At 47.4% G+C, this 21,938-nt stretch overlaps 1 protein-coding gene across 5 annotated transcripts in view; it reads left to right on the forward strand.

Annotated features, from left to right (window-relative positions):
* Nucleotides 1-21,938, forward strand: part of PCNT (pericentrin) — a 113,593-nt gene that overhangs the window by 14,533 nt on the left and 77,122 nt on the right. For all 5 annotated transcript variants that reach the window (XM_044303371.1, XM_044303372.1, XM_044303374.1 and 2 more), the window contains 8 exons: nt 1,095-1,178; nt 1,271-1,420; nt 2,254-3,988; nt 5,186-5,247; nt 5,328-5,439; nt 5,542-5,870; nt 5,957-6,173; nt 20,514-20,695. In XM_044303371.1, coding sequence (XP_044159306.1) covers nt 1,095-1,178; nt 1,271-1,420; nt 2,254-3,988; nt 5,186-5,247; nt 5,328-5,439; nt 5,542-5,870; nt 5,957-6,173; nt 20,514-20,695 — 2,871 coding nt within the window. The remainder of the gene's footprint in view (nt 1-1,094; nt 1,179-1,270; nt 1,421-2,253; nt 3,989-5,185; nt 5,248-5,327; nt 5,440-5,541; nt 5,871-5,956; nt 6,174-20,513; nt 20,696-21,938) is intronic.

The following is a 21,938-nucleotide window of genomic DNA, read 5'->3' on the forward strand; positions in this document are numbered from 1 at the left end:
CTGTCAGATAAACACTGTAAATAACAAAAAATAAAAACGATTTATTTATTATTATTATTATTATATATTTTTTTTTTTTGTTACCTTGCCTCACAAAGTGTAATCTAGAGCAACCAAAAATCATATGTACCCTAAAATAGTACCAAAAAAACTGCCACCTTATCGCGTAGTTTCCAAAATGGGGTCATTTGTTTGGAGTTTCTACTCTAGGGGTTCATCAGGGGGTCTTCAAATGTGACATGGCAACTTAAAATGATCCCATTAAAATCTGCCTTCCAAAAAACATATTTCCTTCTGCGCCCTGCCGTGTGCCCGTAAAGCAGTTTATGACCACATATGGGGTGTTTCTGTAAACTTCAGAATCGGAGTAATAAATATTGAGTTTTGTTTGGCTGTTAACCCTTGCTTTGTTAGCGGAAATGAATGGGTTAAAATGGAAAATCTGCCAAAAAAGTGAAATTCTGAAATTTCATCTCCATTTTCAATTAATTCTTGTGGAACAACTATAGGGTTAACAAAGTTTAAGGGGTGTCGTTTCTAAAATGGGGTCATTTCTGAGTGGTTTCTATTATGTAAGCCTCACAAAGTGACTTCAGACCTGAACTGCTCTTTAAATAGTAGGTTTTGGAAATTTTCTGAAAAATTTTAAGATTTGTTTCTAAACTTCTAAGCCTTCTAATGTGCCCCAAAAAAATGTATGGAATTTACAAAATCATCCAAACATGTAGACATATGGGAAATGTAAAGTAATAACTATTTTTGCAGTTATTACTGTCTATTATAAAAGTAGAGAAATATAAATTTTACCACTGTTCGGAAAAACAATCGCAGAATGGCCTGGATAAGTAAAAGCGTTTTAAAGTTATTACCACGTAAAGTGACACATGTCAGATTTGCAAAAAATGGCAAGGTCCTTAAGTGGTTAAGAGAATTGTAAAAAGGTTTAGTTACTCTTCCATATGACATGCAGGTTGGATTTTTTTTCTTATTGTTCATTGCTTAGAAAGTAAGTTGTGATGTGTGTTCTTGTGTTTTTTTTTTTTGTTTTTTTTTTCTTTCTCCACTGATTCTCTGCAATCTTTATTGGTATTCAGGTTAATCGTCTGAATGCAGAGTTTGAAAAGCAGATGGAGGTTTCTGGAGAGAGCTGGAGGGAGCAGATTGCATTAATAAATCGGGTATGTACCGCCGAGCAGTAATCTGTACACATGGCTTTGTTTGGGACCATTTGTTTTGTTGAACTGAAGCGTCAATAACGTGTCTGCTGCAGGAGCATGAAAGCAAAATTGTCCTTCTCAAAGATGGTCACGAGAAAGAACTACAGAAGACGTGTTCAGAACGGAGCGTGGAGAAACAGCGACTGGAGGAAATTAAAGTACAGCTAGAGAAAGCCCATCATATAGAGACTGAGCAGATCCAGGTATGTGAATGCTAGACATAGTATAGATTTTATCAGCTTGCTGTACTAAGATTGAATTAAAAGGGGTTATCCGGGTTTAAGACGTTGCAGGAAGTAGTATAAAATAACAGATTAGCCATTACCCACCTTTTAATTCTGCCACAACTTCAGTTGTATTTTCTGATCCTACAGTAGTGATGCTACATGACTGCTGCAGCCCATCATTGACTTAAAGAGGACCTTTCACTACTCTACAAACGAAAAACTAACTATACCTGTGGGCAGAGCGGCGCCCAGGGGTCCCCCTGCACTTACTAGTAAGTCTGGGCGCCGCTCCGTTCGCCCGGTATAGGCTCCGGTGTCTGCGCTCCCTCTGACTGATTTCTTGTAGGAGGCGTGTCCCTTGCTGCACTGCTGGCCAATCGCAGCGCACAGCTCATAGCCAGTCTATGAGCTGTGCGCTGCGATTGGCCAGCAGTGCAGCAAGGGACACGCCTCCTACAAGAAATCAGTCAGAGGGAGCGCAGACACCGGAGCCTATACCGGGCGAACGGAGCGGCGCCCAGACTTACTAGTAAGTGCAGGGGGACCCCTGGGCGCCGCTCTGCCCACAGGTATAGTTAGTTTTTCGTTTGTAGAGTAGTGAAAGGTCCTCTTTAAGTGGTGACTGCATGTATGACTTTTCATGTAACCATCATGTGACTGATCATCTCTGCAGGACTGGTGGAGAGCAGTGGCGAGATATTGGTTAGTTATTTTGATCTATTTCCTGCAACCGCTTTAATTCGTGTTTTTATTCTGATTCAAATGTTTATGGAGTATTTGGTTTATTCTGTTTTCTCCTCCATTTGCAGTCAGCACATCATATGGAAATGGAAGCCTTGCGTCTTAGTCTGAACAACATGCACACTGCACACCTTGAACTAAGTCAGTCGAACCTACTCAAAGAGAAGGAGGATGCCTTGGTACAGCTACGTGAACAGCTGAATGGAAAGTGGGCACAAGATCTAGCAATTCTCCAGGGCAAGAATCAGTTTGACATGGAGCATTTGCGTGTTGAGCATAGTCGGGCTCTAGAGAGTTTACGAGACGAGCTTTCAAAGGGAATGTCGCGGCAGGAACACATGAAGGAAATTGAGCTTCTGAAGGAAAAACGTGTCGCGGAAACCTTAGAATTGGAAGGAAGGCACAGGAGAGAAATTGAGATGATGCAGAAGATGTATGAAGATGGAAAATTGGAATTCAAGCAGAAAGAAGAGATGCTACGAGAGGAGCTGGCCCAGAAGTTTGAGAAAAAGACAGAGGAACTTAAATTGGTGGAAGAGGAATATTTAGTTAAGTTGTCAAACTTAAAAGAACTACATACTGTGGAGAAAGATGAGATGCTCACTCTGCATCTGGAGGAGAAAAACCTGTGGGAAATAAAGCAAGATACACTCTGTCAAGAGCTCAAATCTAATGTGGAGAAAAGTGACCTGCATAGAAAGGAGATGTTAAATTTAGAAGAACAAAATGATGAGAGGACTGCATTGAAAGAAACCATCTCTAAACATCATGAAGATCTGGAACGGATGCAGGAAGAACGATCAGACACCTTACAGCAAAATGAAGAACTTTCCAGGCAGATTGAGGTGCTTTCTGAGGAGCATGCAATGAGGATCTCAAAACTGCAAGAGCAGCATAAGAAAGACATAGAAATCCTGGAGCAGGATCATTTTAACCAGAAGCAAGACTGGGGGAGGCAAGGAAACCAACACTCCCTGGAGCTGGAACAACTGAAAAAGGAGCTTTTACAGATGGTTGAGCTCCATTCAAATCAAATTGACCAGCTTCAACAAAAACACTCAGGTGAGTTATTGAACATGCAGCACATTCACTCAAAAGAAATAACAGAGCTTCAGAATCTTCTAACCCTGGAAAAACAGGAGTTATCAAGGCAGCAGAATACATATCTTCAGGAGAAAAATGAGTGGGAGAAGCAGACAGAAACGCAGTCAGAAATTCAAAAATGTTTGAATGAACAAATTTCATTGCTGCAGGAAGAGCATTCAAAAGCAGTGAAGCTACTACAAGAGCGACACAACAAGGCAATCGAAGAAATACAAGAGCGACATATCCTGGAAAATGAGGATTGGGAGAAGCAGAGAGACCAGCATTGTCAGGAATTGGATCTCCTGGTCAATCAGCATTCGCAAGAGCTGAAACGTATTGGAGAGGAACTATTACAAGACTCCTTGTGGAAACGGGAAGAGCATTCCAAGGAATTGGAACTAATTCGAGAAGAATGTTCTAAACAGATATTCGAGTTGCAACAACAACATCTTATTGAAATCCAGAACATGAATGAAACCCATATGCAAGAGAGAGAACAATGGAAGAAAGAGGTCAACCAACTCTTGCAGCAAATATGTATTAATGAAACTCTGCAGCAAAATGATAGCAACTTCCAAGAGTTCAAATGTATAGAGAAAGAACTGCTTAAAAAAGAGGATACAGATTTGGAGGAGCTACAGGATCAACATAGGGAGCAGACGGAAGCTGCACACGGGCACCAAGAACAAACAAGCGAGTCCAGTCACCATTATATGGGTACAGTATAAAATATAATCAGAGTGTAACTTCGACACTCATCACAGCATTTATTAAAGGGGTTATGCCATGGTCGGTATTTATCACCTATCCAAAGGCTAGATGATAAATGTGGAATCAAGACGGTGGTGATCCAACCAGGACCCTCAGTGGTCCCAAGAATGCAGGATACTTAAGTCCCCTCTTCAAATGGAGCAGTAGTGCACAGCCATTCTTTTCCATGGGGCTGATGGGGCTATGTCTACTTCACTCCTATAGAAGGAAATGAAGCGGTAGACCAACGGGTGACTACTGCTGCATTCCGAGAGGGGAGTTGCCCCTTCTTTCTCAGAAACATGTGGCTTTGGATCACCTGCGATTAAACATTTATCATCTATTCACTTTTTCTGTACACCCATATCCTGGTGGTGCCACATACTGTAGGCTGCAGTAGCATTTCTGTACACGCATATAATACTGGGAAGGAATAAATTTTAGCTAAATCCTCCTGTTATTTATTATTAAAACGCCATTCATTCCATGGTGCTGTACATATGAAAAGGGGTATACATACATAATACAGACCATTGCAATTGGCGCGAACAAGACAAGTTACAAACTGGTACAGAAGGAGAAAGGACTCTGTCCGCGAGGGCTTACAATCTACGAGGTATGGAGGAAGGACACAGTAGGTGAGGGTAAAACTGGTCATGGTGGTATACCAGCAGCAGGGTCACTGGTTGTAGGCTTGTCTGAAGAGGTGGGTTTTCAGGTTTCTTTTGAAGGATTCCACTGTATGTAAGAATCTGATATGTTGGGGAAGAGTTCCAGAGTATGGGGGATGAGGTGATAAGAGGAGAGAAGGAGGTCTTATGGTGGAATGGGAGATCCAATTGCCCTTTTCTGCCCTTCCAGCACTTCTGCAGAGAGTAGTAGTGTGCAGAACAGCAGTCAAGTATGTGAAATGCAGTTCCACAGCAACTGTATGGGAAGCATGAAACACTTGACACTTCAGGCACATATGCAAGACATTGATAAGTGCATGGACCCTGTATGGTGGCATACAGTGGTGAGGGGACTCTGTAATTTGATATTTAAGATACAGTATTCATGATCTATGAAATACCTTTTGCAATAAATATAATTTGGATGCATTATTCCCCAACTGAAGCTTTCTTTTGGTTTATGCGTATTTTATTATTTTTACTTATTCTTTAGTACCAGACGTGAACTATGAGAAGGGCAAGGTCATTCTGCTACAACAGGAGAATGCAATTCAGGTATTGACTTAAATGTTCTTGTTGTTTTACATGGTATACACCTTTAATTCCTTTTCATAACCGCCAGTTTCTCTCAATAGCCAAACGCATTGCAGATTAATTGTAGCGAGGTTAAAATGGAGTCCAGGGAAGAAATTAAACTTTTGTGGTCCCAGATTGACAGGTCCAGAGCAAGTCGCCAAGAACTAAATGGTAAGTACTTTGTTCCAGGCTGTAGTCCTACTGACCACTTTCATGGCGTGCTAGTCTATTCCTGTAGACAATTGTATTAAAATAACATCTCTTTATTTGTAGAATTAAAGGAGCAGCTAATTGCTCGTTCCACACAGTTAGAAGAAATTGACAGGATGAGGAAAGACTTTGCGCAGGAACGGCAGTTGCTTAAAGCCGAAAATGAAAAGGAGATGGAAGAGCTTAGAATTTACTTTGAACAGAAGTCCAGCTCTGCAGAAGAGACGTACAGAGAGGAGCTGAAGATCCTGCATCAACGTCTTCGAGAAATGAATGAGGATGAAAAGGTGGAAATGACTTCTTTGAACTGTTCTATGACTTTAGAAGATTCTTTTGAAAGTGAAAGGCTAGATCTTCTGCAACATTTGACACTCCAGCTAGAGGAACACAAGGTTAGTCTTATATCATTTTAGTCTATAATTGGATTGCGCTGCTTTATTTTGCACCTATATACTTGCCATTTTTCATTTTTGGACAGGATGAGCTTGCTTATTCGCGACTTCAGGTTGAAGAGAGGCACAAGCAGGAGCTGGACAACCTACGTGCAGCGCTTACGTTGCAGTATAAGGAAGATATGTTAAACCTAAGGAATGACTTGTTGGAAAAATATTCTTCTGAGATTGAGACATTTAAGAAGAAGCACTGTTTAGAGCTAGAGCAGCTGAGGGCCCGATTGTCTGAGGAGCATACCAGAGGTGAGATCTGTAATCTGTCAATTTTACATTAGAAATTGAATATAGAGTTGCCGTATTTTTGCAGGGGGTAAGACTGAGGAAACAGACCCCCAAGCCCAATTACACAAATAAATTAGCTTGCCTCTTGACCGTGCTAAAAACGTAAAAAGCTTGTTGTTCTTCTGCAGGCCTGCACTGCTCTGTGACCTGACGTCGCACAGCGTCAGGTCATAGTGCGTGTCTATGTGCACTATGCCCCGACGCTGTACGCAGTCAGGACACATGCAGTGAGGCACCCGGAAGACGACCAGGGAGTGATGAGTATAGCTAGCACAGTGCTTCCCGCACCTCCTGCATGCTGATGACCACTTTTGTAATGGAAGCAGTAATTGGGATTCGCACTACAAAACGCACAGCCATTTTTTTGAGGGGAGAGTAGTGTCTTGTAGTCCAGAAAATACGTGGTTTGTCTTGCTTGTTTTTTTTTTTTTTTCTTGAAATCTGTGTTGAAGAATATACATGTATAAAGGAACCATAGAAAACATATATGGTTATATAAGGGTTTGTACACTTTCATCTCATACAACTGTATGTAGTAATGCTCAAAGGTACAAATTTATAATTTGAATCCAATGTCTACTTAGTAATTTTTAAAAAGAATCTCTCACTAGCGACCTTCCTATCCAACTGTTTGCATAGCTTTGGTTCACCTGATTAAAACACTGTTTCCCTTTTGTTGATCTGAGGCTCCGTTCCCCAGCTATGATACTTTTTCTTAACCCCTTCCCGACACATGACGTAATAGTACGTCATGGCCACAAGTGACTTCCCGCATTTGTGCGTACTATTACGTCATGGTGATCGGGCGGGCACCTGAGCGGTGCCCGCCCGATCACTGCAGGGGCCCAGCAGTCACTGATAGCTGGGTGCCTGCTGTAGCCGCCGGCATCGCTGTAAAAGCCGATGCCGGGGTGTTGATGCCACAATTACTATATATATTAAAAAATGCTCCGATCTGGATACCTTTTTGGACAGGATCCGGAGGATCAACACTATTTTTAGGGAATTGTTATGGAAGGGCGGTAAGGCACGGATTAAGTTGGAGACGCTGCAATACCCTAAGACGGAGGGGGGACTGGCGGTGCCCAACGCGTGGCTTTATCTTGCTGCACAGAGCCAACATTTTCAGGGATGGATGGAGGGCAACCCTCAGGAGACTACGTGCCAAATATTACAACAATGGCTAGGTAAAAGAGACCTTATGTGTATCCTGGAAGGAGCTGGGGTTACTTTAAGGAAAGAGAAATTGTCATTGATAGATCTCATGAAAAAAACGTGGGCCAAAATTAAACAACTGAGAGGAATAGGAGGTTTAAGTGAACTCTCGCCAATTTGGAATAACAATATTTCTCGCTCATATCATTGGGGGACACAGGACCATGGGTATAGCTTGCTGCTGCCACTAGGAGGCGACACTAGGCTGAAAGCTGTTTGCTCCTCCTCTGCAGGCTATACCCCCTCCAGCCTGGAGAGAGCATATCAGTTTTTAGCTTAGTGTCGTAGGAGGCAGACCTCCCTGCTTTGCAGGGTGGCGCTATGATTTTTTTATTTTATTTTTATATTTTTTCCAGAATCCGGATGGGGGGTCCAGGGTCGCTTGCGTCCCTGCATCCCCGGGAGGCGGGCCGGTGTACCACCTTCACCGCCTTGCCGCCCCAAGAAGAAAAAGCGGACCAGGGCAGCCTCGCTCCCCTGCTTCCCCCCAGCTACAGGACCACCCTCTCTTCAGCCCTCTTCTGCCCGGACCCCTGATGCCTGGTGCCAGCGGTCGTAGGGTGGTCCTGCTGGTGTTACATCTGAGGGTGAAGTCTACAGATGAAGATAGGTAAGTGACTCGCCTCCCAGGCCCCCATTCTCGGCAGCACCAGTGCCCCTGAGCGCCCCCGGCCCCCCCCCCCCCCCCCCCCCCCGCCCGCCCGCCTGCCTGCGCCCCCGCACCCGTGTGCGTTCCGCCGGCACCTGTCTCGGGCCTATCCGCCGTCCGCTCCGTCTCCCTCCGTTCTTCGCCGCTGCATCGCACACAGCAGTATCTTTTTAGTGCGATCGCAGCCGGCGCTGCGCAGGGCAGATGCGCCATTCGCGGCGTGCCGGGACCTATGTTGCCGCACGGCGGTGTCGGGATCTTCCCCTCTTCTGCAGAGTAGCGGCCCCTTCTGGGCAGCCATATTATCGGGGACATTAGGCACGCTGGCCGCGGCTGCGGTCACGTGCACAGGGGTGGGCGGCGCTTGTGTCCTGCTTCAATTATCCTGCCGCTCCCGGGCTGTCAGGGGGCGGGGCTTATTCTCCCGCCCTGCTGAAACTTCCTCTTCCTCCCGGCGCAGCGTGGTGGACACAGGACCTTGGCTCTTGCTCCACTCTGGTAGGAGATAGATACCCTGTTCAGCAGGATATCTAACCATGTCTGACCCGACCACTGACCCCCCTCAGGCAACCTGTATGACCACTCACTATGCCTGTTCAGTGTGTTCAGCTAAATTCCCTCGGGGCCAGTCACTTTCACTGTGCTCGGCTTGTCAGAAGCCTGCGCAGAGCAATCCCCCTAGAACACTGCAGCCCACAGAAGCCTTAGATCGCCCTGTTCAGGGGGAACCAGACTGGGCAAGGTCCCTGTCTCGGGCAGTGGAGGACCTCTCTAAGATCTCCCATTCCACCCTTTCTCTGTTGGGTCGTTTGGTAGAGAAATCGCCACCGGTGCAATCCGCGCAACCGCATTGCACACAAACCAGAGGCAGAACTCCTAGTAAGCGCCCCAGAGCAGGTAACCGTTCCTCCTCTGACGCCTCAGCATCCCCCCCTGCTCCTGGATCCCAGTCACAGGCGTCCTCCCTGTTAGGTGACGCACTGTCAGAGGGTGAGCTTGGGGATTCGGATGCGGATATGGATCTGGAGCACTCTTCTCAGATTGCTTCCATGGTGGATAGCCTGATTTCGGCGATAAGGGACACCTTCCGGGTTCAGGAGAATCTTCCCTCCACTAGTCAACAAGGGGTGTCGTTTCTGCGTGCGAAACAGACTCCTAAGGCATTCCCGTTGCACGAAGATTTTTCTATTGTGGTTAACAAGGCTTGGGCCCAACCGGGTTTGCGTTCTGTTATCCCGAAACGCCTAGACCTTCTCTACCCCTTTCCACGCGAGGCCGTGGAGCAGTGGTCCTCCCCGCCAAAGATGGACCCGCCGGTGGCTCGCTTGGCGAAATCTACGACCATTCCGGTTGCGGATGGTTCTTCCCTCCAGGATCCAGTGGACCGTCGCGTGGAGTCGCTCTCCAAGTCCATCTTTACGGCGAGCGGTTCGGCGCTGCGTCCGATTTTCGCATCCGCTTGGGTAGCCAAGGCGGTTTCGGAGTGGTCCCTCCGTTTGAGCCAGGACGTGTTATCCAACCTCCCGCCCGCGGAACTTGAGTTGTCTGCGCTCCAAATCTCCCATGCGGGGAAATATCTATGCGAAGCGGCACTGGACGCTGGGTCGATGGTGGCCCGTGCCTCGGCTCTCACCACTTCGGTTCGCCGGGAGTTATGGCTCAAGGCCTGGAAGGCCGATTCTTCCTCTAAACGTTCTCTGTTAAAGCTTCCGTTTTCTGGGGCTCGGCTTTTTGGGCCGAAACTGGATGTAATAATCTCAGAAGCGACGGGTGGGAAAAGCACCCATCTGCCCCAACCCAAAGCGAAGCGGCCCTTTCAGTCCAGGTCCGCGTCTTCACGCTTTCAGTCCTTTCGCCGTTTCTCGGGCACCCGTTCAGTTCCCGCCTCCGCGGCGGGGCCGTCCAACCAGGATCGGCGGAAAGGTCCGTCTTTTAGGCCCCAGCAGGCCTGGCGTCCGCGGGCCCAGCAGCCTCGCACAGCCCCAAGTAAGCAGCCTTCCGCATGAAGGTTTGTCCCCACCCTCGCAGGTGGGGGGGCGTCTTCTCCTGTTCCAGGACATTTGGCACGCCCACATTCCGGACGCAGGGGCGCTCGAGGTAGTTTCTTCAGGCTACAAAATAGAATTCAGATCTCTTCCCCCCAACCGTTTTTTCCTTTCCCAGCCTCCCAGGGATTCCGTCCGGGCCGCGGCTTTCTTGAACGCCGTCCAGTCCCTACTTCTGCGGGGGGTGATTTCTCCGGTACCTCCGGAGGAACGTTTCACAGGTTTTTACTCCAACCTGTTTGTGGTCCCCAAGAAAGAGGGCGATGTGAGACCGGTGCTGGACCTCAAACTTCTGAACCGTTATCTACGGGTTCAGAGGTTCAGAATGGAATCTCTTCGTTCTGTTGTGGCCTCGTTGGTGCAGGGGGAACATATGGCGTCCTTGGACGTGCAAGATGCGTATCTCCACATACCTATCGCTACCATGCACCAACGGTTCCTCCGATTCGCCATCCGGTCGAATCATTTCCAGTTCGTCGCTCTGCCATTCGGTCTGGCGACGGCCCCGCGTGTGTTCACGAAAGTTCTGGCACCCCTTCTGGGGATTCTGCGGTCCAGGGGCATTACCCTTCTCCCGTACCTGGACGACATCTTAGTCAAGGCCCCTTCAGCGTCACAATGCGCAGACAGTCTTCGGATTACAATGAGCACGCTCACTCGCTTCGGGTGGATTCTCAACCGGGGGAAGTCTTGCCTGTCTCCGACCACTCGGATCAGGTTCCTGGGTATGACTCTGGATTCCGAGGCTGCCGTGGTGCGTCTCCCTCTGGACAAGAGCTCGGGCATTCGGAATGCAGTGGATCTGCTCACCCGGCGTCGCAAGGTGTCGATTCGCGACTGCATGCGAGTTCTGGGGCTGATGGTGGCCTCATTCGAGGCGGTACCGTTCGCCCAGTTCCACACCAGGGAGTTTCAGCGGCTCATTCTGTCCTCCTGGGACAAGTCCCGGGATTCTCTGGACCGCAGGATCTCGCTGTCTCAGCCTGTTCGCGAGGCTCTCGTCTGGTGGATGGTTCCGGACCACCTGTCGTCGGGGAAGTCGTTCCTGCCGGTGTCATGGACGGTGCTCACGACAGACGCCAGTCTCCGCGGTTGGGGAGGGGTTTTCGGTACTCGGACGGCCCAGGGTGTCTGGTCTCTGTCGGAGTCCAAACTACCCATCAATATCCTGGAGCTCCGGGCCATCTACCTCTCCCTTTGCCATTGGACCACCGAGTTGCGGGGACGTCCGGTAAGGATACAGTCGGACAACGCGACAGCGGTTGCCTACATCAATCACCAGGGGGGGACGCGCAGCGGAACGGTGATGGACGAGGCCGCGAGGATCCTGCAGTGGGCGGAGGCCCATGTTCCGGTGATCTCGGCGATTTTTCATCCCGGGCGTGGACAATTGGACGGCGGATTTCCTCAGCCGTACGACTGTGGACGCGGGGGAGTGGGCTCTCCACCCGGAGGTGTTCGAGGACCTTTGTCTCCGGTGGGGTCGCCCGGAAGTGGATCTAATGGCATCTCGGTTGAACCACAAACTCCCATGCTTCCTGTCTCGCGCCAGGGACCCGATGGCCTACGGCGTGGACGCACTCGTGGCACCGTGGGACGACTTCAGTTTTCTGTATGTGTTCCCGCCGCTGCCGCTCCTACCAAGGATTCTTCGCAGAGTCAGGATGGAGGGTGTTCAGACGCTCCTGATTGCCCCGGATTGGCCGCGCCGAGCTTGGTACTCGGAGCTGGTTCTGCTCCACTCAGGCCCGACCTGCTCTCACAGGGCCCAGTCTTCCACCAGGGTTTACATACGCTGCGTTTGACGGCGTGGCTATTGAAACCTTCCTGCTGAAGAAAAGGGGTTTCTCGGATGCGGTCGTTCGCACGATGATTAGGGCTCGGAAGCCCTCCTCCGCGAGAATCTACTATCGTACGTGGAAGTCGTTCCTGAAGTTCTGTGAGGACAGGGACCTCCCCGCTAGGAGGTTCTCCCTCCCTACGGTATTGGCCTTTCTTCAGGCGGGGTTGGAGCTGGGTCTGGCCCTAAGTTCGTTGAAAGGGCAGGTTTCGGCCCTTTCTATATTTTTCCAGCGTACGCTGGAGGTGCTGGGGCCCGTCAAGACCTTCATGCAGGGGGTTGCGCACACAGCGGTTCCATATCGGCCGCCATTGCATTCCTGGGACCTGAATTTGGTGCTGGTGGCACTTCAGGCCGAGCCGTTTGAACCCCTGCGAGAAGTCTCCCTCCGCATGTTGTCATGGAAGGTCGCATTCCTAGTTGCCATTACGTCCATACGTCGGGTTTCGGAACTGGCGGCACTGTCGTGCAAGGAGCCCTTCTTGGTGTTCCATCAGGATAAGGTGGTGCTCCGGACGGTGCCGTCGTTTCTGCCGAAGGTGGTGTCGGCGTTCCATGTCAATGAGGACATTGTCCTCCCTTCGCTTTGCCCTAAACCTTCCCATCCTAGGGAAGTGGCGCTTCATCGTTTGGATGTGGTGCGGGCCTTACGGATCTACCTGGCCGCAGTAGCCTCCTTTAGGCGTGCGGATTCTCTGTTCATAGTTCCGGAGGGCCCTCGGAAGGGTTTGGCGGCATCCAAGGCGGCGATTGCTCGGTGGATTAGATTGGCCATTCACGAGGCCTACCACTCCAAAGGCAGGGTTCCTCCGCCTGGTATAACGGCTCACTCTACCAGGGCGGTCGGGGCTTCTTGGGCACATTTTCACAACGCTTCGGCGTCTCAACTGTGTAAGGCAGCAACTTGGTCTTCGTTGCACACCTTCACCAAGTTTTACAAAGTGCATTCGTTCGCTTCGGCGGATGCTGCTCTTGGCCGTAGGATTTTACAGGCCGCAGTGTAGTGGCTCGACTGTGGGAGGTGGAGTCAGCGGTTTTTCCCACCCTGGGGACTGCTTTAGGACGTCCCATGGTCCTGTGTCTCCCAATGATATGAGCGAGAAAACGAGATTTTTGTGAACTCACCTTGTAAAATCTCTTTCTCGCTTTATTCATTGGGGGACACAGCACCCACCCATTGTTGTTGGTTTCTACGGAGACCAGTGGTCCAAGTTGCCGGTTGGGACTGAGGTCAGGTTCGGTTGTTTGGTTGGACTGTGGTCTTCCTGTTTTTTGGTTTTGTTTCGGTACTTTCTCCTACTGCTGAAGCACAAACTGATATGCTCTCTCCAGGCTGGAGGGGGTATAGCCTGCAGAGGAGGAGCAAACAGCTTTCAGCCTAGTGTCGCCTCCTAGTGGCAGCAGCAAGCTATACCCATGGTCCTGTGTCCCCCAATGAATAAAGCGAGAAAGAGATTTTACAAGGCGAGTTCACAAAAATCTCGTTATTGCCGGAGTTCCTACACTTTTCTACAGCTAAGAACTGGGAGTCTAGAGGGGTGTGGAGAATAGGGAACTTACTTGAGGGAAATGTCTTTAAGTCGTTCCAGGATATGCAGGAAGAATTTAATATCCCACGTAACTGCTTTTATCAGTATCTCCAACTTAGACATGCGTATGAGACCACTATAAGGACTGGCTGCTTAGTAGCTAAGGTGGAGGCAGTTCAAAAGTTGATTTTGATGGGAGGTAGCAGGAGAGGTTTGATATCCCAAGTGTATGCTTTGTTGTTGGAAAAATTTCTCGATGCTTTTCCATTGTCGAGGATGAGTAAATGGGAAAGAGATGTAGGAGAGATTCCGAAAGATCAATGGGCTGATATACTGGAAGCAGTGCCAAAGGTGTCCCTGAGTGAGCAGGGCAAGTTGTCGCAACTCTTTATCCTACACAGAGTGTATAAAACACCTGTGTTTTTGCATAGGGTTGGATGTAGGGCGGATGCAAAGTGTCCTAGGTGTTCGGAAGAGCCTGCGGACTTGCTGCATATGCTTTGGTCTTGCCCAGTTATTGCATGCTACTGGGAAGAGATATTAGACTTGATACACCAGCATATGGAGTCAAGGGTGCAAAGTGACCCGAAAGTATGTATATTGGGATATGTCTCGGAACTCGCAACTACTGAATTTGTTATAGGTAGACTGTTGTATGTTGCCAGGAAATTAGTGGCGCTACACTGGATTCAGAGTAACCCACCGGCACTAGGCGAATTTGTAAGGAAGGTTCATGATATGTTGATGGCAGAGAAGAGAGTTTTCACTAAGAGAGGATGCCCTCAAAAGTTCGATAAAACTTGGGGCGATTGGCTGGCGCATAGCCCTATAGTTGTATGATTATTTTTTTTTAAGAAACCTGAATGAGCGACAACCAGGCATTCCAGTTAATTATATGTTTGGGGGGGAAGGGGGGGTTTACAGGAGTCTTCTTGCTTGCCTTTTGAAATAATATGTACTAGGGATTGACCGATTATCGGATTTACCGATAATATCGGCCGATATTCAGGATTTTGATCGGTATCGGCATTTATTTTGCCAATATTCCGATAGCGTATGGGGAACACAGATCGCGCTGCTGACAGCGCTCTCCGTGTTCCCTCAGCAGCAGCACAGGGGAGAAGGAAGCAGTGTCTCCTCCCCCTGTGCTGCTGCCACTGCAGCCAATGAAAGGACAGGAGGGGAGGAGCTATGGCCACTGCGCCACCAATGAAGCTTAATCTCACATTTATTCATATACAGGAGGCGGGAGCTGCAGAATCACATTGCCGGCTCCCGGCCTCTATGAGCTGTAGCTGCGATCTGCGGTAGTTAACTCCTCAGGTGCCGCGGATCGTAGCTACAGCTCATAGAGGTCGGGAGCCGGCTATGTGATCCTGCAGCCAGCTCCCGCCTCCTGTATATGAATAAATAAGAGATTAATCTTTATTGGTGCCGCAGTGCGCCCCCCCAACCCCAGTATTAGACATTGGTGGTGCAGTGCGCCCCCCCCTCCCCCCCAGTATTAAGCATTAGTGGCGCAGTGCGCCTCCCCCCAAGCCCCCCCAGTATTAAGCAGTGGTGGCGCAGTGCGCCCCCCCTGCCCCCCAGTATTAAGCAGTGGTGGCGCATAGGGCCCCCCCACCCCAGTCGCAGTGCGCCCACCCCCCCACAGGATCCCCTCTCCCCTGCTCCTCCGATCAGAGCCCCAGCAGTGTAATGCTGGGGCTCCGATCGGTTACCATGGCAGCCAGGACGCTATTGAAGCCCTGGCTGCCATGATAAGCTCCATGCTGCTGTGTGCACAAAGCACACAGCAGCAGGGACAGTGTGAGCTCCTATTCACCCTGATAGATCTCTATCAGGGTGAATAGGACAAGGGTTCTAGTCCCTAAGGGGGCTAAAAGTTAGTTAAAAAAAAAAGTTACAAAAATATAAATAAAAACACCAAAATATTAAATCTAAATAATAAAGAAAGATTTACAAAAAAAAATACACATTAACAATAAACATTAATTTTCAGCAGATTTGTGGGAATTTTTTATTTTTTTTCAAAAATAAAAATTCCCAGAATATCGGTATAAATTATCGGCTATCGGCCTGAAAGTTCACTAATTATCGGTATCTGCCCTAAAAAATCAATATCGGTCGATCCCTAATATGTACACATGTAATAGAGATATTTTTATGTCTTTATGCTACCATGTACTTATACGCTGTAGTGTAATGGTATGATTTGGAAACAAAGTCATGTGAATATTGTTTCATAATTTTACCTTATATGTAACAATAAAAAAAGATTTGATTAAAAAGCCGATGCCGGTGGATTAACCCCTTCTATGCCACAATCAGCGCTAACCACGGCATAGAAGGTGCATGTTGTGGGTGAGGGAGCCCATAGGGTCCCCGTGCTGCTGTGGCGGGGACCCTATGGGTGACAAGGCAGCCCGATGGCGTGCAGAGGCTACCCAATGCCTTGCACGGCTTGTGGACCTTCCTTCTACAGGGGGCCGAGGAGATCCAGCCTCAGGCCCGATCTCCTATGCAAAACCTGTTAGTGTATTACTCAGTGTAATACACTAACAGGCAATGCATTACAATACAGAGGTATTGTAATGCATTGCAGAGGGGATCAGACCCCCCAAAAGTTGAAGTCCCAGAGTGGGACAGAAATAAAGTGGAAAAAAAAGTGTTTTGAATTAAAAAACAAAACAAAAAAAAAAACGCCCCTTTCCCCAGATTTTATATAAAAAAAAATAGAAAAAAAACACACATTAGGTATCGCTGTGTCCGTAACGACCGGCTCTATAAATATATCACATGATCCACCCTGTCCGATAAACACCGTAAAAAAAAACTGCCACCACAAAAAATGCAACACCAAGCGATCAAAAAGGTGTATGCCCCCCAAAATGGTACCAATAAAACCGTCACCTCATCCTGCAAAAAATGAGACCCTACCTAAGGCAATCTGCCAAAAAAAAAAAAAAGCTATAGCTCTGACTATAGAGACACTAACGCTGGGTTCACACCTGAGCGTTCTGAAACGAGCGCTCTGTATGCGCGATTGTACGGGCGTTTACAATCGCGCATACAGAGACAGGGGTGCACACATTGTCGCGCGTTCCCGAATATCTATGTGCGGGAACGCGCGACAAACGCCCAAAAAAAAGCTCAAGCACTTGTTTGAGCGTCGGGCGTTTTACAGCGCGATCGTACGCGCTGTAAAACGCCCAGGTGAGAACCATTCCCATAGGGAATCATTGGTTCTTGCCTGTTGTGCGTTTTACAGCGCGTAGGAACGCGCTGTAAAACGCTCAGGTGTGAACCCAGCGTTAAACATAATCATTTTTTTGGTTTAAAAAATGCTATTATTGTGTAAAACTTAAATAAGAAAGTATACATATTAGGTATTCCCGTGTCCATAACTACCTGCTCTAAAAATATCACATGACCTAACCCCTCAGATGAACACTGTAAAAATTAAATAAATAAATAAAAACTGTGCCAAAACAACCAATGTTTTAGTCACCTTGCCCTATAAAGTGTAATATTGAATGATCAAAAAAATTTACCCAAAAATGGTACCAATAAAAACGTCAACTCTTCCTGCAGAAAACGAGCCCCTGCACAGGACGATCAGCAAAAAAATATGGTGTTCAGAAAATGCAGACACAAAAACATAAATAAATAAATAAATATAATATATATATATATTATTATTATTATTATTATTATTATTATATGCTTTTATTGTGTAAAACTGAAACAAAGACAGTAGACTTATTTAATATCATTGCGTCCGTAACAACCTGCTCTATAAAAATAGCACATGATCTAACCTGTTAGATGAACGTTGTAAAAAAATAAAACTGTGCCAAAACAGCAATTTTTTGGGGGGTACCTTTCCTTACAAAAAACATAATATAGAGCGACTCATAGGTACCCAACTGTCACCTTATCCCGTAGTTTCCAAAATGGGGTCAATTTTGGGAGTTTCTACTGTAAGGGTGCATCAGGGGGGCGTCAAATGGGACATGGTGTCCAGCAAAATCTGCCTTCCAATAACCATATGGTGCTCCTTTTCTTCTGCGCCCTGCCATGTGCCCTTACATCACTTTATAACCACATATGGGGGGTTTCTGTAAACCACAGTAAAATCAGTTTTGAGAAACTTGTGGGGTGTAGTTTCTACAATGGGGTCATTTATGGGGGGTGTCTACTATGTAAGCCCCTACAAAGTGACTTCAGAACTGAACTGGTCCTTAAAAAGTGGGTTTTTGACGTTTTCTTAATTTTAAGAATTGCTTCTAAAATTCTAAGCCTTCTAACGTCCTAAAAAAAACAATGACATTTACAAAATGATGCCAACATAAAGTAGACCTATGGGGAATGTTAAGTAATAAATATTTTGAGGTATCACTTTCTGTTTTAAAAGCAGAGAAACTGAAATTTTGGGTAAATTTGGGATTTTTTCATAAATAAATATATTGACTCAAATTTATGACGTACAATGTGTCATGAGAAAACAATCTCGGAATGGCTTGGATAAAGAAGTGTTTCAAAGTTATTACCACATAAAGTGACACATGTCAGATTTGCAAAAAATGGTCTGGGCAGGGGGGTAACAACTGGCCCGGGGTAGACGGGGTTAATATGCAAACTAGGCCTTTGGTGCAGTGAGTTCTCGAACAGCTCTTGCACCCAAGCGCCACTCTTTTCGGTGGCAAGTTCCTCTCTCGTTGTTTTGCCACTGCTTTGGCCTGCCAGTCAAAGCAGTCAGGGAGGGGTTGGCCACAGAAAGGGGTGGAGTCTGGATGCAACAAAAGCAATAATGACGCCCTCATTGCACCAAAGACCCAATTTGCATATTGAGAAAAATATCACTCCAGAATTTGAGCCTCAGATTAACTAAAGAAAAATTACCTTTAATCAGGGTCAACCACAACTGTGTCTATGCAAAAGGTTGGATAGGTAGGTCACTGGTGACAGATTCCCTCTAAAGACAACTGGTTTGTGTCTCATGGAAATAGGTAGCATTGTGCAAACAATTGCTACTCTGGCCAAGTGCTGGTGAATAGCACAGAAGCAGGTTAATTGGTTTTCCATGGCTGTAATATTGATGACCTATCCTTAGGATCAATAGCAGATCAGTGGTGGTCCAATAATTTGAAAGGGAGCAGCATTGCAGTACCATTCACAGCCACTTTCCAGTGTACATAGCTGTGTTGTTCTGGAATGCAGAATCCTGTTCGTACAGCTGATTGTGATATTGATGACCCATCCAGTCTCGCAAAACCCTTTTTAAACTTTTATACTCGTATGGAAGAAAATAATTAGGCTACTTTCACACTAGCGTTCGTCGGTCCGCTCGTGAGTTCCGTTTGAAGGGGCTCACGAGCGGACCCGAACGCAGCCGTCCAGCCCTAATGGATCCGTATGTTTCTTAAATTTACACTACTACTGGTGAATATGAATATACACGTAGAGTCACATTGAGTTATTAGCTACTTTTATTGCTGTCAGGTATTATGTCTTGTAATCCTTTTCCATTTATATATTAGTCCTTTTGTGCATGGGGCCCGGTGACAACGTGACAGGTGGACTTTTAACCATATTTTGGTAATTATGCGATCCAGCTTTATCCCTTTACCTCTGTGGGAGACACAGATTGCGGTCCATCTGCGTTCCACGGGGGTCGCGGGGCGCGCATGCGCTGGGCGGCGTCATCACGATGCGCTCCGATACGTCTGCTACTTTCGCCGCGCATGCGCGGTGTGCGGATGTGGACGCGCAGAGTGATGACGCCGCCTATCATGGAGCCTCCTGCGCCCGCTTGTGTGGTTCTCAGATGCGCCGAATGTAGGTAATTGTAGTCCATTGCCCCTTCCCCCAACATCCCCTATATATACCCTGCTCACACATTAGTTAGTACCTCCTGACGAAGCCGTGAGGTGAAACGCGCGTCGAGGTCCAGCGCCAGGGTCTGTCATTTTTCATCTTCACCATGACCTCAGGTACGGTCTGCATTTAGCTTTACTTTTGTGTACGGTTCCCCTGCACGGTCTTTGCCGGGTCCCATGCACTTAGGCGTACACCTATGGTACCACCATGTATAAAATTGCATTATTTACATTTAATCTTTTCACCCCAGGTTGTCATTAATATGATTATATGGGGTTGATGGTGCTGTTTACATCGAGTGTATGTAGCTACGACTCTGGGTTATAAATTGTTTGTGGTACTGGTTGTGCCATACCTGTAATTAGGTTAACAGCACATTTAGTGTTTTATTGGTTGCCCAGAGCCCTAGCTTTGCCTCACAATTGACCGTACCCGAATGCACATTACTTTGCGCTATTTCATGGTGTCTTTTTGAATTGACTCACTCTGTGCTTCTCCGTGTACTGTTTACAACATTCCGTGTTCCCCATTTTTTATATTCTATAATAAATAATATATCTTTTGATACAATATTCCACTTGTTTTGTTTTTGGTTTACTCTGGACGTGGTACAAGTGGTTACTATAGCTGTCTTAAGTGACAGAGCTGCCTTGTTGTAGGTTAATAGTCCAGCCCTAATGCAGTCTGAATGGAGCGGATCCGCTCAGACTGCATCAGTCTGGCGGCGTTCAGCCTCCGCTCCGCTCGCCTCCGCACGGACAGGCGGACAGCTGAACGCTGCTTGCAGCGTTCGGGTGTCCGCCTGGCCGTGCGGAGGCGTGCGGATCCGTGCGGATCCGTCCAGACTTACAATGTAAGTCAATGGGGACGGATCCGTATGAAGATGCCACAATATGGCTCAATCTTCATGCGGATCCGTCCCCCATTGACTTTACATTGAAAGTCTGGACGGATCCGTACGAGGCTATTTTCACACTTAGCTGTTATATGCTAAAAATAATGCAGACGGATCCGTACTGAACGGAGCCTCCGTCTGCATTATTATGATCGGATCCGTTCAGAACGGATCCGATCGAACGCTAGTGTGAAAGTAGCCTTAGACAGTAGGGACTAGAGATGCTGACGTGTTATGTTTTGTAGGCATAACAAGGGTGCAACTTCAGAACATCCATGAAGCTACGTGGCATGGTGAACAAATTGAAAAAACACAGACTTTGGACCAAAATGATCAGAACTTGGATGCAGAGTGTCCATGTGATGAAGGTGTAAAGAGTTCAGAGTTTCCCTTCAGTGATCGTTGTGTACCTTTAAAACCAGAGAAGGTAGGTTTGGGAAACAATCTTGTATTTGAATTGCTTTATTTTTCCATAGTAACCCTGTTTAAAGGGACTTTCACACAAATAAAATATTTAACACTTATCCCATGGATAGTTAATAAATGTTATCAGGTGAGCTGCATCATTGGGACCCCACCAGATCACTTGCCTGTTTCAGTCAGCTTCATAGACATTTAATTGGAGCAGAAGGGTGCATGAGGATCAGACATCACATGCAGCAAGTCAGTCATAAAGTAGGCAGCTCAGGTCCTCAGTTGGGCTGAACTCTACATTCCAGCAATATCTGAAGTCCACATCCCAGTGGTTGACAACTGGGTCTCCGACTACTGCAGTTCGAAAATGGTCCCTTCATACCAAAGTCTTCGTCTTTAAACTATCAACAATAAGGAACTCTCATCATTGAGCTCAGTCTCCCACCTGAACCACACATGTCCCTCAGTTCATCTTCAAAACCCTCATCTCTTTGAAGGGTCAGGTCTTGGCCCTTTTATGTCCTTTTCCAGAAGCCATAGACCTCTAGATCTCAGGTCAGCACTTTTCATCGGGGGTCCTGCAGGCGGTTCCTTCCTACAGGACCAGGGTTTCTACTTTGGAGTCCTCTCCTTACACTGTGTCTCATGATTGCTGTCACTTCCATCAGAAGAGTCTCTTTTCTTGCTACTCTCTTTTACTGTTTCTCCTTTCCTTATCCACCAGGACAATGTGGTTCTTCTCCAAGTGCCTTCCTTCCAAAGGTGGTCTCTGCCTTCCAACTTAAAGCGGACCTTTTCACCTGAAAATGGAAGTTAAACTAAAGATATACCCTTACTTGCCGGCCCCCGGTGGTGCTTATTCAGTTATTTTGCACTCAGTGCCCCCGTTTGTCCGCGATGCCCCCCACAATATTTCCCGCCTTCTATGCTAATGAGCCATTCGGCTCAACTAGACGGGCCTGCAAAAGTTCTCCCGGGCGTGTCTTTCTTCTCCCTGGCACGGAGCGCATCCAATCATCGCACTCCGCTCTTAGCCAGTGAGAAGAAGCTCCAGTTCTCGCAAGATTCGCGAGAACTGGAGCAATTTCATCCATCCTGAGCCGGCGCCATCTTAGATTCCCGCGGCGAGCATTGGAGCAGCGGCTCAGGCAGCGGCTCAGGATGGATGAAATCACTCCAGTTCTCGCGAATCTTGCGAGAACTAAAGCTTCTCCCTGGCTAAGAGCAGAGCTAGCTGATTGGATGCACTCCGTGCC

Source organism: Bufo gargarizans, chromosome 8 (genome assembly GCF_014858855.1).
Source record: "Bufo gargarizans isolate SCDJY-AF-19 chromosome 8, ASM1485885v1, whole genome shotgun sequence".
NCBI classification, from domain to species: Eukaryota; Metazoa; Chordata; class Amphibia; order Anura; family Bufonidae; genus Bufo; species Bufo gargarizans.